At 40.8% G+C, this 19,767-nt stretch overlaps 1 protein-coding gene across 3 annotated transcripts in view; it reads right to left on the bottom strand.

Annotated features, from left to right (window-relative positions):
• The window catches only part of LOC121299323 (NT-3 growth factor receptor-like), an 82,857-nt gene that overhangs the window by 53,377 nt on the left and 9,713 nt on the right, over positions 1 to 19,767 (bottom strand). For all 3 annotated transcript variants that reach the window (XM_041227008.1, XM_041227006.1, XM_041227007.1), the window contains exons 2-3: positions 16,759 to 16,833; positions 16,536 to 16,607 (exon numbers count right to left, since the gene is read on the bottom strand). In XM_041227008.1, the coding sequence (XP_041082942.1) occupies positions 16,536 to 16,607; positions 16,759 to 16,833 (147 nt within the window). The remainder of the gene's footprint in view (positions 1 to 16,535; positions 16,608 to 16,758; positions 16,834 to 19,767) is intronic.

Consider the following 19,767-nt stretch of genomic DNA (forward strand, 5'->3'; position numbering starts at 1 on the left):
AAAGTCCATTCTGTTTGAATGTGGCCCAGCCACAAATGTGGTTCTCTGAAGGATGCAGTGAAACAAACAGGCCTCATTATCAATATTTATTGAATAGATGAAATCTTTAAAAACCAAACACAGGCCTGGTGACAAGAAATCGATCCACTCCATTATTTTCATTACATTGCATGCCCCTGTCTGGGCTGCTGTGTACAATGTGCAGGAAGACTTTGGAGAGGCCTGGATGGTTGCCTCCATGCATGCCCTGGCCCTTCAATTCTGAAGGTGGACCCCCGATTCAGAGCGCTTTCCTGGGGCTCTCTGGCCAGCAGGCTCTGCGTCCATTCTGTTGCCGCACCCTTGACGTGCTGTTGTCTCTGAATCCACCTTTCGGCAAATGTATGGTGTTTAAAACCTGCCCTCACAGTGTAATGGCACAGTGCGCTTGTTGTGGCAGCTTTTGTGGTTTAAAAAGGCAGTTCATGCACCAGAGTTGTGGATAGTTTATTTAATGTTGGGCCAAGGTGGCATAAAAACTACTCACTTCATTACCTTGAAGAAGTCTAATCAAATCAAATCAAATTGCAGTGAAATAGTTGTGTTAAACCAAAACGGTTATAACCCCTATCCGACTCTCTTGTTTTAATTGCGATGACAAAACCACCACCAGGTTTACAAATCTTCAAGGTTGTATAATTGGTCGTTGTGTTATAACAGGAATACATTCTGTTATTGCTGTAAATAAGCATGACATCCAAAATTAGATATTGCAGTGAATTGTAACACTTAAGTTATTTTGAAACCTAATAAGCAATAATTCAAAACTGCTTTGCAAATGATGCCAATGTTCTTGCTAGACAACATTTCTACAGAAAAAACACACTAATTAATATTGAGGGTCCTTGGTTTTAGTACTGATAACGTCTTTGGACCATGTCCATTTGATGTTTTCTTTGCAAGTTTTAAGGGCGTTATTCGTCTATTTGCGGTGAAACAGTTTAAATAGATATACATACAGCAAACTGTACCTCATTTCCAACAAGAGTTGAAGATTGGCATCTCCCCTAATTTATCTCCCAGTTTCAGCACAGGGTGCTGTCTGTAGCTCTTTAACTCAAGCATATCAGTGTCACTAACTCAGAGTTCATATCAGGGCTGGCAATGCCCTTCTGCTATGCATCTCATTATCACTCCTGACCAAGAGAGGGGAAGGGTGCCATGATTCCTAGCCCTCTGCTTTTGGAAATCAAGACAAAACTACAAATGAATAAAACTGCTCTTTCCAAAATTCACAAGTGGAATTGAAGCTTGCAACAAGCTTCACACAACATGATGGTAGTGGCCAGTGTGCTAATATTGCACCTCAATACGATCCGTATGCCTGCTTACAAGAAACAATTAGGCAGACTAAGCTTTGCAGTTATGCAGCCTCCTCTTGTAATCAAGCTCATGATAATATACAGTGGCCACAGAGTGCTGATTTCTATGTGCAGTGCACTGATGTTGTAATTGTACAGCACTGTATGGGCTTTTCTCTATTATAACTTACTTTCAATGCTGTCTGCCTGGGTGCCTTTAGAAACAGGACATGTTTATTCTGTGAGAATATTTTTAAATTAACAAATAAATGAATACTTTCTCCAGTGCTCAAATTTGATCTGCTCTCTGCAAAGTTCATTTAGTTTCATTATTTACCTTTAACGTACCATCTATTGATTCGTACTTGAGTAAATGTACGAACGAGAGGAAGCTATTCAACACATCAGCACTCTTCCGGTTCCTAGCAGCGGATTGATTTCAGAATTTTGTCAAGTCGAGTCTTAAAGGATCCAGCTGACCCTTCCTCAACAATATGACTAGACATCCATTCCATATCTCAAATGCTTTGTTCTAGACTGAATAGATTCAGTTCTTTCAGCCCATTTTTATAGCTCATTCCTTTAAGCCATGGGATTAGTCTGTTTGTCTATTGTGGGACTCTCTCCAGGGCCATAATGTCCCTTTGGTGCTGTGGTGACCATAGTACCAAATTTGACAGGCTTGCTACTTATCCGCTGATCTAAGTCCTCGATGTAGATAAGAAACATCAGCCCCAGTTTGAGGTTTCCCCTCTTACAAGTACTCTCTGCTTCCTGTGTTTTAACCAGCTTTGTTTCCACTTGCATTTGCTACCAACGCCGTGGATTGCAGTTCAGTATATTCACCTTTAATGTACCTTTAATGTGTCTATTGATTTGTATATGAGATCTAGCCAAGGCATCTAAAGGTCTTATTACTTTTCAAGCACTTAATGAATAACATATAACATTTGTAGAAAAAAAACAGAAAAATGTTACTTGTGGTTCTTTTCAAGTTACAACAATCAAATTAATTTGAAAATCATATGCAAAGAGGGAGTAATAATGTAATCTATCTTAGAATCTGTTTTTTTAAAACATTCTGTTCCCTGGCTTGTTAGAAAAGCAGAACAATGAATTTTCATATATTGAGATCCCCTTTACAAAGCTTCCTGGGAACTCATGTGCTCTTCATTATCACAGGATAAGAAATATCAGAAGAGTAATACCACACCCCAGCTCTCTCGTGTGCAGAGCAGACATTCTTTGATAAGCATGCAATTCAAACCCAGTGCCGCAGACCTGGTAAGTGCCTCATTAAAGTGATAATGGGGGTATCAGACTGGTCCAGAGGCACCTGCTGGGGGTGGTGATGAGGGTGGGGTATGAATGGGTTTTGTATGTTTTTCAAACTTATCCAATCTCTATTGCTTTTGTTGTTTTCACTAGAATGCATATAGCAAAACTACCAGGGCACACTTTTTATTTTATATTTGTAAAGAACCAGATAAATAGATCATTCTGAATACTAGATAGAGCTTTGCAGATGTAAGCCTTTTTCCCACATAGAAGCACTGCCCATTAAGGACACAGATGCAGAATGTACTTTATCACATTTAGGCAGTCAGTTCCAAAGCGGTAAATGTATGTGTGATAAGTGAATATGCAGTGTGTCTCTTATTGTTCAGGAGGGGTGATCTTGTGCAGCTCTGGGTGATCAAACTGTGCACAATGATTTCAATTATAATAACGGACTCCATAAACTACCATGTGTTGGAAATCACAAGACTAAAAGATTTCTGTCAGGAACTGCTATTAAAGAAAAAAAATGCTTGTGGTGTTTATTTAACTTACAATTTTGCTGCATCTTCTATGCACAGGATGACATCTGTACATAGGATAAGAGGTGTTTGAACTGTAACACAACCTTAACTTGATTTTTTATAATTGATTTCCATTTAAAAAATCATTTCACAGTTATAATAAAAGTGAACATAATTGAACAGCTAATATAGTTTACTGTCCTTAGAGAGGCAAATAAAGAGCAGATGCTGTTAATAAGAAGATTATCGAAGCCTAATTAGTTTTGTGCAAACAGCACCTGCAATAAATACAGCTGGGTCTCTCTGTAAAGAACTGGTATTTAGATGATGGCTGCTTTGTATTTCAATGTGACCAGCAGCTCTCTGCTGTCAGGAATGGGTTACCAAGCCACACTGCTGCTAGGAATTAGCATGTTTCCAACTTCAGAAACTTCACAAATCATTTGTTACTAACCTGCCAACTGGATTGGCTCCCCTACTTCTGTAGTATAACAAAAGCAATTCAAACTGTACTGATACAGAGACTGAGAGAATCTGCAGTGTCTTTAGCACAGCGTTCTGAGTGATATTCAGCACATTTCAAAAGCAATTCAAACTGTACTGATACAGAGACTGAGAGAATCTGCAGTGTCTTTAGCACGGAGTTCTGTGTGCTATTCAGCACATTTCAAAAGCAATTCAAACTGTACTGATACAGAGACTGAGAGAATCTGCAGTGTCTTTAGCACAGCGTTCTGAGTGATATTCAGCACATTTCAAAAGCAATTCAAACTGTACTGATACAGAGACTGAGAGAATCTGTAGTGTCTTTAGCACAGCGTTCTGAGTGATATTCACACCATTCTGTACTGATACAGAGACTGAGAGGATCTGCAGTGTCTTTAGCACCATACAGCACCAAACTATCTTTACTGACACCACTGCATCATACAACAAACTATCATTACTGACACCACTGCACCATAATGAGAACAAACTATCATTACTGACACCACTGCACCATACACCAAACTATCATTACTGACTCCACTGCACCATACACCAAACTATCTTTACTGACACCACTGCATCATACAACAAACTATCATTGCTGACACCACTGCACCATAATGAGAACAAACTATCATTACTGACACCACTGCACCATAATGAGAACAAACTATCATTACTGACACCACTGCACCATACACCAAACTATCATTACTGACTCCACTGCACCATACACCAAACTATCATTACTGACACCACTGCACCATACAACAAACTATCATTACTGACACCACTGCACCATCATGAGAACAAACTATCATTACTGACACCACTGCACCATACACCAAACTATCATTACTGACTCCACTGCACCATAATGAGAACAAACTATCATTACTGACACCACTGCACCATACACCAAACTATCATTACTGACACCACTGCACCATACACCAAACTATCATTACTGACACCACTGCACCATACAACAAACTATCATTACTGACACCACTGCACCATACACCAAACTATCATTACTGACACCACTGCACCATACACATACAAACTATCATTACTGACACCACTGCACTATACACTGCACCATACAACAAACTATCATTACAAACTATCATTACTGACACCACTGCACTATCATTACTGACACCATACACACAAACTATCATTACTGACACCACTGCACTATCATTACTGACACCATACACCAAACTATCATTACTGACACCACTGCACCATACACCAAACTATCATTACTGACACCACTGCACCATACACCAAACTATCATTACTGACACCACTGCACCATCATTACTGACACCAGCACCATACAACAAACTATCATTACTGACACCACTGCACTATGCACAAACTATCATTACTGACACCAGCACCATACAACAAACTATCATTACTGACACCACTGCACCATACACCAAACTATCATTACTGACACCACTGCACCATACACCAAACTATCATTACTGACACCACTGCACCATACAACAAACTATCATTACTGACACCACTGCACCATAATGAGAACAAACTATCATTACTGACACCACTGCACCATACAACAAACTATCATTACTGACACCACTGCACCATACACCATCATTACTGACACCAGCACCATACAACAAACTATCATTACTGACACCACTGCACCATACAACAAACTATCATTACTGACACCACTGCACCATCATGAGAACAAACTATCATTACTGACACCACTGCACCATACACCAAACTATCATTACTGACTCCACTGCACCATACACCAAACTATCATTACTGACACCACTGCACCATACACCAAACTATCATTACTGACACCACTGCACCATACAACAAACTATCATTACTGACACCACTGCACCATACAACAAACTATCATTACTGACACCACTGCACCATACAGCAAACTATCATTACTGACAGAACAAACCACTGCTGCACCATAATGAGAACAAACTATCATTACTGACACCACTGCACCATAATGACAACAAACTCATTCATTACTGACACCACTGCACCATACACCAAACTATCATTACTGACACCACTGCACCATACACCAAACTATCATTACTGACACCACTGCACCATCATTACTGACACCACTGCACCATACAACAAACTATCATTACTGACACCAAACTATCATTACTGACACCACTGCACCATACAACAAACTATCATTACTGACACCACTGCACCATACACCAAACTATCATTACTGACACCACTGCACCATACAACAAACTATCTTTACTGACACCACTGCACCATAATGAGAACAAACAATTCATCAGGTTATCTCCCATGAAGCCCCTATGGATCTTTATACTCTAGTAGGCTCAGAGCCTACATGACTATAGTTTGTTTCTCCTATCTTACTAATTATATTAGAAAATAGATATTCAGCTGTTACTCTATTCAAGTGCAACCAACCACAAACCACTCTCTTTTACAAGGTTACTATGGTTAACTGTTTCCTATAATCTCTCCTTTACTCCTTTCACATACATTCTTGTAGAGGTTCCTTCAGTGTTAACTAAAGGCAGCATGCCTTTTGATTGTGGAATTATGGGGACTCTGTCACTTGCTACTGCAGCAGGATGTGTCATTAAAGGAATTGATTCCACCAATGCTCATGTTGAACCACACAGACTGCTATGAGAACTAATCCGAGATGCAGCCTGCAGCTATTTCTACTCTTCTACTTCCCCAGGTTTTGATTGAATCATTGTATCCCAGGGACATGTTGATTCCAGAATCACCCACACAATACATGTGAGTCTTAGTGTCCGCAGGTTCCCTGTCCAGCCCTGTTCTGAACACTGGCTACATTGCTATACTTAGTCTTAGAGGCACTAGCTCTATCTTATGTAGCAGGACCCCTGGGTTGCAATTGTTTGGATTAAGGATTGGTGTTGCCGAAGCTACATGATGTGTGCAAGACCATATTCATACAGAATACATTTTGTTTTGGCAACAACCAGCATAACAGGCAAACTGCCTTAGTTTTATTATTCTGTTAACAAATGTTTTATTCATAAATCTGTGCCAGAAGGCAGAAAGTGCTGTTTATAATTGTATAATATACAAGATGTGCACCAGTTAAGAAAAACACATTTCTGTGGGCGCCACACATATTATTATTGCTCTTTTTTTCAATTTTAATATTTGTGAAAAAAACATCTTTTATGGAAAAGTTTACTTTTCTTAAATATTTGTAACTGTTCAGTGACACGGTTTTTCTGCAGTTGATTTTGGGCGCTATAGTGGTCTTTACAAGCAGCTAGACCTTGGACCTTGTCAGAAAACTCTTGCACCCATCTGATCAGAGAGAAGTGAACTTTGCAAATACCACCTCAAGAAACACAGCCTGGACAGCACCAGCTCCTACCAGAACATCAGGGACAGAGCAAGAAGCAGTGCTGGCTGTCTACATTCTTTCACTACGAGAAACAGCTTGACTTGTCAAGTTATCTCTCCTGAGAACACCCCAAGGGTGACCTTCACAGGGTCATTGTCAGTGTTTAATTTTCAAACACCTGCTCTTCCTCCCAACATCCTGTACTCTCTAAATATCACATAGATACAAATCATGCATTACTACTTACACAGTGATAGCTCATTTAAAAAGGCATGACATAGATCAGGTACCTACTGGCCTTACACAATATTGTCTGCACCCTAGAGCTATAAATGCCAGGCTCTGTCCCACTTACCTCCAGCTGTCCCCAAATTTCTTGAAGCTGTGTCTCCCATACAACCAACAGATGCAGTACCTGTCAATTATTCATGACTTTTCACTGTCCCAAATACATTCTAACTGCTTTAAATGTAAATTGAGGTGTTGCATTAAAGTAAGTTTCTCCACAGCTATGGGAAATACAATTAAAATGGAATAAAATGGCAGCATTCTGTGAGCCTGGCAGAGCTATCTGGATTTCATTGCAGCTGAGTTTTCTTGCTTATTGTATATGGTGGTTGTTTCTGAGGGGCACACACCATTGATATTCTAATGCATTCTGTGCCAAAATCTATGCAAATTTGCACATTCTGTTTTAACGCTCCCCTGAATTAAAACAGTCCCTGCAAATCTGAGAAGGATCTCCCTGATTCAACTCTAAGCGACAGGGTGACTAGTTGATCTTCCTTTAGGCACACACATCAATCAGATCCACCATGGAAGACTTCTTCAAGTAAGGGATCATTCACATGTTCCCTTGTTTGAGTAATAAACAGACCCAGTAAGGACATGAATAGTTGCTCAGGTCTCACCCAGACAAGCCTCTACACAGCCCTGACAGCACACACTATTTCATTATTTTCTTGCTTGAAAGCTGGTGGCACAATCCACATGGCAAGGCACTCCTCCATTTCCAAAGGGCCCCTCCCTGGATCCTGGCAATGTTCAGCAGAAAGATTAATAGCAACTACAAACAAAATAGTTTTTGTGTGGCTTTGAATACACAGAGTCCAAAACGTGTGACAATAAGAAGTATCCTATTTACTACAGAAGCAGCTACTGGGTGTTTTACCTGGGTGTTTCTTGAAGCACCACAAAGACACATATCCATTTAAGAAATTCTGTGCATTGTGTTTCCTAGGCAGATAAGATTAGAACAGTCCCTCCTTTGCTAAGCATAATAATCCTTGTGAAGGGAAATAAGAGGGCATGGTGATGTCATACTTTAAGTGAAATAAATGAGCAGGCCTTTCCAGGCAGTGTAAAAGGCAAGGAGTTAGCAGAACAGCAGGCAAGATGAAATTAGCATATAATTGTTTATGGCTTCCTGCCACTGCCACCCGCAATCCTTCTGCCACCTCATTGGCATCAGCGCTCCCTACCAGCATTCAATCTCATGCATCTAAGAAACAAAAAAAAAAAATATTGAAAAATATAAATAGCTTGTTTTCAGTAAACTATTACAGTACATGAATTAAAAGCAAATTCAATAGCGGTTTAAAATTTCCTTTGGGGTGTCCATAAGTAGAATCCCTTAATTCAGGAAGAAGCATTCACTAGGCCTTCCAGTTTGTGAATTGAAATCCTCATTTCTATTTCAAATTTCAAACAACTAACTAGACAGGAGATTTAACAAATACATCCTCCACGAGCACTTGTAACACATATTCTCTGCTAAGAAGAACTGTATATTTAGTAAGAAAGTTCAAAGACAACCCCAATGCTATCATCACTGTCCCATTGGATCTGCCCATTGTAACATTCATACACAAACCCCAATGCCATCATCACTGTCCCATTGTAACATTCAAACACAAACCCCAATGCCATCATCACTGTCCCATTGGATCTGCCCATTGTAACATTCATACACAAACCCCAATGCCATCATCACTGTCCCATTGGATCTGCCCATTGTAACATTCATACACAAACCCCAATGCCATCATCACTGTCCCATTGTAACATTCATACACAAACCCCAATGCCATCATCACTGTCCCATTGTAACATTCATACACAAACCCCAATGCCATCATCACTGTCCCATTGTAACATTCATACACAAACCCCAATGCCATCATCACTGTCCCATTGGATCTGCCCATTGTAACATTCATACACAAACCCCAATGCCATCATCACTGATCAGCCCATTGTAACATTCATACACAAACCCCAATGCCATCATCACTGTCCCATTGTAACATTCATACACAAACCCCAATGCCATCATCACTGTCCCATTGTAACATTCATACACAAACCCCAATGCCATCATCACTGTCCCATTGTAACATTCATACACAAACCCCAATGCCATCATCACTGTCCCATTGTAACATTCAAACACAAACCCCAATGCCATCATCACTGTCCCATTGGATCTGCCCATTGTAACATTCATACACAAACCCCAATGCCATCATCACTGTCCCATTGGATCTGCCCATTGTAACATTCATACACAAACTCCAATGCCATCATCACTGTTCCATTGTAACATTCATACACAAACCCCAATGCCATCATCACTGTCCCATTGTAACATTCAAACACAAACCCCAATGCCATCATCACTGTCCCATTGTAACATTCATACACAAACCCCAATGCCATCATCACTGTCCCATTGTAACATTCAAACACAAACCCCAGTGCCATCATCACTGTCCCATTGGATCTGCCCATTGTAACATTCATACACAAACCCCAATGCCATCATCACTGTCCCATTGGATCTGCCCATTGTAACATTCATACACAAACCCCAATGCCATCATCACTGTCCCATTGTAACATTCAAACACAAACCCCCAATGCCATCATCACTGTCCCATTGGATCTGCCCATTGTAACATTCATACACAAACTCCAATGCCATCATCACTGTCCCATTGGATCAGCCCATTGTAACATAGCACTACAGCTGATGGGTTTACATACAGGTATGAACATTTATACTACAGGACATCAATACTCTGCTGTTATACCCTATAAAGAGAACAGAGCTGTGAACTTGCTTGATGATAAGAGAAAAGGGCTAAAACTATAATTCCTTTACTAAGGGTGCTCTTGGGAATTGAACGCTGAAGAATTTTAGAATAAAGGCAGTTGTTTGCACGGCACAGCTGGAGTTAAAAATAAAAATATTTTGCCAAAATTACTTTTTTTTGTCTCTGATCAAATGGTTTACATTCTTCCTTTGCAAGCTCTTTGTTCCTGCCTTGTGAATCAGCTGCATTTGACAAGGCTTAGATTAAATGTCAGTCTCAACTATTTCTCAAATTGAAGGCGCAAGATGCATACATTTCACTCTTAAGATACCTATAGTGTTTAAGTATACAGAAAGAGTGTTAAAAAAAGATCCTCTGTGGGAGAAATGAAGAACAAAGAATCTTGGCAACAAGACAGCTCCACGCCCTGTGATGAGCTGCACAGTAGACACTACACCAAAGTGCACATCTACCACTTCATACCAACTGCATTAAACAGACAGATCCACCACTTCATACCAACTGCATTACATAGATACATCCTCCACTTCATACCCACTCCATTATAAAGATACATCCACCACTTCATACCCACTCCATTATAAAGATACATCCACCACTTCTGGACCAACAGAACATATCTCTTTTTACACCATGATTAGCTAAAGGTCTCTGTCTGATTTATAATACTACTCAGGGAAAGTGCTATCAAGAAGTCACAGGCCATTACCCTGTCCCCTGGCTACCCTATTAGTCTGAGAAACAAGCAATTCTCTGAGAGGCAGACTTGAATCTCCAAGCTGACCTCCCTGTCTCTCTGTCTCATCCTTGCTTCGTGTTCGTGGTGACCGATCAATTCCTCTTGATTGTGTGCTGACAGACAGGACAGTGCAGAGGAGAAATGACAAGAGAACCAGTTCATCATTGTGTGCAGGGCTGGGTCGGACCGACAGACCCATCCTAAATTCTTAACACATTCACCCCCTCCCCTCTAGCTCTCAGTCAGCTGAACAATGACTACACCAGCAAACGCTCTACTCCACATAAACCTTGAGTTACACCGCAGTGATGTTTAACAAGCCATTTCAGTTCTTTACATCAATCCAATCTGATCACAATCTGACCCAAGTAGCTCTTATTGCCTTTATGTAGACACAAAGAATGAGGCATGTTCTTTCCAAGAGGTTATGAATTCTACATTAGACCAGTCCTGCTTCTGTATGTAAACAGCTCTGATCAATTCCTGATCTCTGTCCAGAAGAATCTTCATATACATGTGATCATTATTATTAATTCCAAGTGTGCAGGTCACTCTCAGATTTTTTAATAATTTAATACACATTCAAGTAATATAAAAAAACACAACAGATCTGTTGAGGCTTGTGTCTACAAGCAATCCCTGACAGTGATGCCCCTGATTTTAGTCCTCTAGATTTCTAAAACCTTTCTTTCTGTAAGACAACATTGCAGCACTGTCAAATTCCTATTTGTAAGACAACATTGCAGCACTGTCAAATTCCTATTTGTAAGACAACACTATAACAATGCTACTGTTAACCCTGTCTGAGAAACCACTATGCTAATTCTCCTAGTTTTACACCACTAAGAGTTACTTTTGTCCTCACACTTGCTTAAAATGGGATCTTCGAGTTCTGTTTGGCACGGATTGCTCTTCAAAAAGACTTGCATTGAAGGACTGTGTGTGTATTGAATACATACTCATGCAAGATGGATTGGAGTGAATGAACCCTCTGTTTAAGAACAGATGAGTTATGCCCTTCCCCCAAAACACATCACATCTCTTTATTTGCAATTTGCACAGTTTGCAAATTTTGAATATTTCTCATTGGTTTACCACGCTTTACAAAGCATTGACCATCTATTTCAATTAATACACAAAATTAGACATTTCAAGAAGGTTCCTGGTGGGGACATGGGGGCACTACACAGGACTGCCTCTGGACTGACTCTGACCATCATTGTGTGGGTAAGAGAAGGCTTTATGCATACAGGTACTGTACAGAACAAGTTCACAGGGTGCTGTGGAAGGCAACATCTAGCATTTTTATAAAGCATTATGTAACAGTGTAAAGAACAGAACAGCCTAGGGAGTATAAATCACAGTTAATTTCATTCAGCATAAAGTCATTTTTCACTTCAAATCGAAAGCACGCTGGGCTGACCTAATGCTCTATTTTCACACCATTTTCCAACGTGTTCTGTGAGATAAACCTCCTTTACCATGGTAGATTATCACTGGTTTTGTCAGAAGAAGGAAATTCAAAGAGGATTAGAGATTGTGGCTGTTCCAGGATTAGAGACAGTGAAGGAGGACTCTGCTGTGAGGTTTCACACAGAGACAAGTGGGGGACACGGTTTATATACTTAAGGAGCATCACTAAAGACCTGAGCCCCCGCTAACTTGTTATCTCTGCAGCCTCTTCCACTAATGCGGTCTTATAAAGGTTTTTAAAGAAGAAACAGGCACACTGCATGACATGGCAGTATTTAGCTCAATTAATGTTAAGTGCATCACTTTTTACTTTCCAAACATTTCTATTTCAGCACTCACAGAACATATTTAATTTTAACGTGAACAGTGCAGTGTGCATTAAAAATTGTACTTGGTAAAATGGGTGTATATAATAGCAAAATCTGTTTTGAGAGAACAGATGGTGCATAGCTCTGCTTGTGTATAAACCTGAGGACTAGCAGCAATATCTTCCTGCTTCTTGTTAAGACTTTTCTATCATTGATTCAAAGCCTTGTGGAATGATTTCTAATTCAGAAAGGTTAGATGCTGTGGAACAGAGCAAACAAGCAGCGGCTCGGTTCCACTACCTCTCTGCAGGCTTTTGATGATTTTCCAGCCTTTCTTTATCCCTGCTATCTCTGGCACTAACGATGGTTTTAAAGCTCACTCAAAGTTCAGATGCTTCCCTTCACGTCCCAATGTTGGAGGTGATTTCAGTGATGTGCTCGCCCCTAAATACAGAACATAAAACCCCAATAAGAGAGCCTGGGCAGCTGTGCACAATGGCTCTCTTCCAGAGAGCCCCAGATAATCCTGCTGAGACACCACATCTCCTATCCAGTTTAAAAGACACGTAAAAAGAGAGCACAGCTTCAAAGCAGCAGTGTAATAGACTCTTGGTTTCCAAACAGGTGTCCGTTTCCTTGTTTAAAGTGAGTGACAGAGCAGCAAGCACACTTCCAGCTGCTATGCACACAGCATGTTAGTCAGAGCACTGATTGAGGAGGCAGGGAATGCTGTGTGGTCTGTTATTGTATGAAAGCCTGAAATTAACAATGTACCTGCCTGCAGTTAAGTGCTACAGAATAGTCTCCTTTATAGAATTCTAATAAGTACTAAAAGGAAACCTCATTAAACATTTTGCCTCCCACAAGTAAGAATCATTTACTTTCACATTCCTGTCTTTTGATTAATGGCCCCCATAGCATCCATGCCATTGATCTGAAGTAGAGTGGGTCCCGCATATTCCCGGATCAGACAGACCGCTAGTCAAGGTATTGATCTGCACATGATGCCATACTGGCTGGCATGGTCTCCTACTGCCAGTGAAGTGACAAAACAGTACCTGTCACCCTGTACTCTGAATCGAACTGCTAGAAATCCTGAGGTGGAAAAACTCACTGCCATGGAATGGACTCAGACAGCCACAGCATGATGAAAACACATATTTAATTCCAAGAGATACACAGATGCAGACAAACAGACACATGCAGGCAATCACCGAGTAATGCAAGGAAAAGGGTGGTCTGCAATTCTATGGAAACTGTGGGCAATGATTGGCAATAGTACTGAAGATGCAAAGGCAGTAGCTTGGACTTTTTTTGCTGCGAGTGCAATTGATAGAATGACAGCTCTAATTGGCACAACGGTGCTTCTAATTGTTACAGTTTAAATCATGGAGGCTTAATCTAGGAACCTCAAAGGAACGTTGCTACTGGCAAATGATCTGCATATGTGATGATGCTTAATTATGAGAGAAAAATGTAAATCTTGTTGTTATTTTGAAAAAATAAAGTAAAGGAATATACACACCCTCGTACCGCAGCTAAATCTTATTGGAGCAGATGTGCTTTATTTAAAACCACAGTAATTGATTTGAATTCATTAGTCTTGCTAGGTGCTGTATTGACAGTGCTGGAGAGTGACGAGGTCTCTGTTTATAACCCATTTAAACAAAAGCTGCAATATATTCTTTCCACACTGCCTGCCCCCAGGCAATGTGGCTTAATTCTGCCATAAAGGAACCCCTTTCTGACAGGGAGAGATGGCAGTTCTCTCTTCATTGCCATCTCCTTGGCCTCTCTGACACGAAGCAAACAAAGAAGCCAATTAGCACCACTTTGTACATGTTTTTTATGATGTATCAACTGAAGAGCAAAAAGCAGGATCTCTTTTTTACAGCACTGATAGCGGTTTCTGAAGAAATACAATACTATATTGCTACAGTGATTAAACCTATCAAAGGTACTGGTTGTTGCGCTCTAGCTACACACAGCTGCCCCACAGCCACATATAATAAAGATCTGGGGTGTCGATGCACAGCTCCCTGTGCTTCCACTGAAATCAGAATACAGTGACTCAGTGCTTTAAAAGGCAATGAAACAAAGTAAATGGGTGAACTCCAGTGTAAAGTATAGCAAGGCTACAGACAGCAGAAGCCTTCCTCTGCTATAGATAAAGCAGAATCCTCCCTCTGCTATAGAGACAGCATAATCCTCCCTCTGGTATAGAGAGAGCAGAATCCTCCCTCTGCTTTAGAGACAGCAGGATCTTCCCTCTGCTCCACCAGGGTGCGTATCACCCACATCAAGCAAGAAACGAACACATGGGCTGTACAAACATTGAAACAGGAGAGCAAATTATAACATAGGAATCTCAGTGTTAAAATAATACATTCCTGAAGAAAATATAGAAACAGGCAAGCAAACTACCTCCTGCAGCTTGTTTAATACACAGCACTGCTTTTTATATTTTTGTATTATTTATTTGTGCAATATATTTCTGTTTCAGTCTCTTGCCAGCAGGTACCTGTTGTAAAATGACCTGTTGTACGTAAGCTCTTGTAAAATGATGAATGATCAGGAACCTTGTTATAGTACTAATAACCTGCTCTACGCTGCCACCAGTCACGAACAGCGCTGTTACTGGGTGACTCAAAGTTATTACTAATAAAACACATTTCACATGCACCACTGTGGTTTCTCCTGGTCTCTGATAAAGAGTGCCTGGATTTCTTTGCAGTTTTCTGCGTTGATATTGAGCTCAGCTGGATTGGTATATCTACACTCTTTGTTTTAGGTCTGGCAGTAGCATGTTTCATATAGACTCACACACAAAGGGGTCCCCTAGTGGCTTACCTAGTTAAAGCACTGCCACCAGGAGCACAGGATGAGTCACACAGCTTGGGCTTACAGTATCCTGATGCCCATGTTCTATACAGTATCCTGATGCCCATGTTCTGTACAGTATCCTGATGCCCATGTTCTATGCAGTATCCTGAAGCCCATGTTCTGTACAGTATCCCGATGCCCATGTTCTATACAGTATCCTGATGCCCATTTTCTATATTGTAGTATACATTGCAAGTGTTATATAGACCCTTCCTTACCATCGACTCCTAATTGAACCCCCTCCCTTCTGCAGCCCAGAATTAAGTCTTCCACACCACCTCCATAGTACCCCAATCTGCATTTATAAGGAGGTACAATTAGCTGCACATCTGCTGCGCTTGTTACTAAGTGGACGGGGCTGTCGTGACATTCTCTATTCATTGCATGTTAATGAGGTACTCCAATTTAACTTGTCCACTCCATTGTAATTTAGATGGCTTCAACCCCCCTCCCTCACCACACATATACAGCCAGATCTTCTTATTATAATCATACAAGAAACAACACCCCCCTTCAATTGAAATGATACTCAGGTCCGCTAAATGAGCCAGGGATTTGATGGACATGAGGATTGGCCTTTTTGGTTAGAGGTTGCAAATCAAACCTCTTGCTAATTACTGAATCTTTGGGATACCATAGCCTGCTGCCATCCTCTTTGAAAGAAGTCACATCTGAATTCACTTTCTATCTCATAGCTCTTTCTGCTACTCCCTGTCTCACATAAATTCACATACACTCTGATAAAGCTGCATTACAAAACAATTCCTCTAGTCACCACTGGGGGAGCTCAATTTGGAAACACCTTGCTCCGTCTTTCTTAAGGGGCTCTTATTAGACAGGAGAGCTGGACAAACAATTTCTTATTCTGCCACCTTCCTCCCCTGTCTAAAGTGTACACTGCTCAAATCCCTGCAATGCATCTAAACAAGTCATTCAAGAAGTACATAAGTGTTGTTTGCATTAGAACCCTTTTACTCACATATAGCGCAGATGTGGATTCTTGCCAAAGGCTCGTGGCAGTATGCTTCGAAGGCCTGAGTTTATGATGGTGCTGAAAACAATAAAAACATACATTTCAATGCTTTTAGGATGGCACTAGTGATCTCATACTGCAGATACATTACCTTGACCAGAGCAATTGATAAGGATTACAATAGAAAATATCCCCTGAAAACAAACAGATCCGTGCAATCAGAACTCACAGTCTTTGAAGTCCAGTGTAGAGCTCCATGTCCACTGAATTCAGTGTCTGGAGACCTCTCCAGTTCTCAATGTGTCTGTGTGAAAACAGAAGACCCTGTGGTTAGTGTTTGGGGTTCATCGCCAAGACCAGCCCACTTAAAGCTTAATGATGTTCACAATGTTTTATAGATAACAGAGCCCAATGACTGGGATAGAGCCTGGATCAGCCCTGGGACTTCTCCTTATTACTAACATGATGAATACTGCTGCTCTATTAAAGCTTCAGAAATTATGCCCACAATGTTTTATAGATAACAGAGCCCCACAACTGCTCCTTATTAATAAGATGATGCACACTGTTTTGTTAATGATTTTTTCCTGTTAGTACAAAACAGAGTCAATGTCTTGCATGTACAGTGGGTGCTTTGTGAAGGGGTAGACATTGCAGCTGGAGATTTGGGCTTGCTGTAACCAAGCAGTAAACTAAAATCACATGTGTATAGAAACAGCTTGTAAAAATCACGATCAAATCAATATACAGTATTGTAAAAACATTCTTCCCCTTCAACGTTGCACCGCTCACTGAGTGAGGGAAAGGCTCATACACTGATACACACACACACACACACACACTGTGCTTTCGCAAAGCCAGGAAAATACAGCAATAACCCCATAACACACAAGAGAGATGGTTACATTCCAGTGAAAATTAAGTGGAACAAGATAGAACTAAAAGAAACAGAGGAGTGCCGGAGCACAGGAACTAATAGAAATCAATACATCAAGAGCTACAAAATGAAAATGAATGACATTTCAATTGATTGTGGAGCTCCTTTCAGACTGCACAGAAGCCTTTCCTGTGGGGACTAATTGACCCATTGACTAATTGACTAACTGATGAGTTGAGCCATTCAGCAGTTAAATGAGTTACAATGAGAATGCAATGCTACAGACTGGTAGCAAGCCCTGCTTTTTTTCAGTGACTGCATCCACACCACCCAGTCTGAGACAGGCTTGCACATTCTGTATTTAGGATGTTTAACACACACTGAGCGCAAATGTAATCCTAAAAGCTCAGTCTATTACATAGTCTTCTATTTGTGTTCTCAGAGCGTATCTTGTATCAAATCCTGTACCATTCAAATTCAACATGCATGTCGTATGCACTTGTATTTTCTTTTATAGAATATGAATCCGGTATCACACTAGGTGAAAGAAAGCTTGTATGATTGCTTTACTTTCTTCAACATAGTGTGGTGCCGGCTACAATTTACTCAAAGGAAAGAGACTTTGTCTCCACTGAACATACAGCAGCTGAGGTGTCTGATAGCTAGGATTATAGGGAACATTATTTCATTAGGTAAAAGAATACTTGCTAGTGGTCACAGATTTCTGCTGGAATATATAAAGTATATATCTATATCCAAAAGGTTTGCCAGAACTCAGTACCATCATGGTCCAGTGCTTGTCCTGTTGTGTCTTTATAACCGTAGAATGCAAAGAGAGATGCAAAATAGAGGATTCTATAGTAACACAGTGCCGCAGTATGTGTGTGTGTGTGTGTGTGTGTGCGTGTGTGTGTGTAATTTAGTGCTGTCACACCCTTTTAACAATATAAAAATAAACAAAACACAAACAAAAAGCTAGCTCCATTTTGGAGTGCTAACTACACACTTTCCAGGAACCTTTCTATACCAGACAGATAAGCTGTTTACTTGTCAAAAACACAATTCATAAATCAATAAACACAATACCATACAGCAGTCACAGTACACCCAGTACTCACAGCACTCACAGTACACACAGCACTCACAGTACACACAGCACACACAGCACTCACAGTACACACAGCACTCACAGTACACCCAGCACACACAGCACTCACAGTACACACAGCACTCAGAGTACTCACAGTACACACAGCACTCACAGCATTCACAGTACACACAGCACTCACAGCACTCACAGCACTTACAGTACACCCAGCACTCATAGCACTCACAGCACTCACAGCACTCACAGTACACACAGCACTCACAGCACTCACAGCACTGACAGTACACCCAGCACTCAGAGTACTCACAGCACTCACAGCACACCCAGCACTCACAGTACACACAGCACACACAGCACTCACAGCACTCACAGTACACACGGCACTCACGGCACTCATGGTACTCACAGCACTCACAGCACTCAGAGTACTCACAGCACTCACAGTACACACAGCACACACAGCACTCACAGCACTCACAGTACACACAGCACTCACGGCACTCACGGTACTCACGGCACTCACAGCACTCAGGGTACTCACAGCACTCACAGTACACACAGCACACACAGCATTCACAGCACTCACGGTACACACAGCATTCACAGTACGCACAGCACTCAGAGTACTCACAGCACTCACAGTACACACAGCACTCACAGTACACACAGCACTCTCAGTACACACAGCACTCACAGTACCCACAACACACAACACTCTGAGCCCTGAGCAGACTGGCTACTCCCTACTCTCCTCTTATATATATATATATATTAAAGCATACCAATATGTATTTAAACACTGCAGAATATCATATAATGGCAATAGCAAGTTGCAACTAATGCAAGAAAGCAACTACAAAGAAAAACAGGGAGCAAAAATCTTTCTGCAAATAATCCACTCTCAGACCAGAGTATGTTGCAAATAAGAAAATCATTTTAACAAATGGGCAGAACTTTACCATTACATTGCTGTCCATAAAGAGGCATATACTGTAAAAATACTATTCTTTAACTGTGCATATGGCCTGCTCTGAGCTCCTAAGAGGGGACACAACAAAGTTTCTTTTTTATTGTGGACAGATCTTCAGCTCTCAAGGCTGTGAAGAGTATTGCAGAATTGATGGTAAGAAACAGGGCAGGTCCTCACATGTTCAAAGAGACCATGGCTTTAGACAATGTATCATGCTGTAGTGCTTATTTCTATTCTGATAATATGGGTTGCTCATTTCTGAGTGCATATGAACAGTACATAT

Source organism: Polyodon spathula, chromosome 24, assembly GCF_017654505.1.
Source record: "Polyodon spathula isolate WHYD16114869_AA chromosome 24, ASM1765450v1, whole genome shotgun sequence".
Taxonomy (NCBI): Eukaryota; Metazoa; Chordata; class Actinopteri; order Acipenseriformes; family Polyodontidae; genus Polyodon; species Polyodon spathula.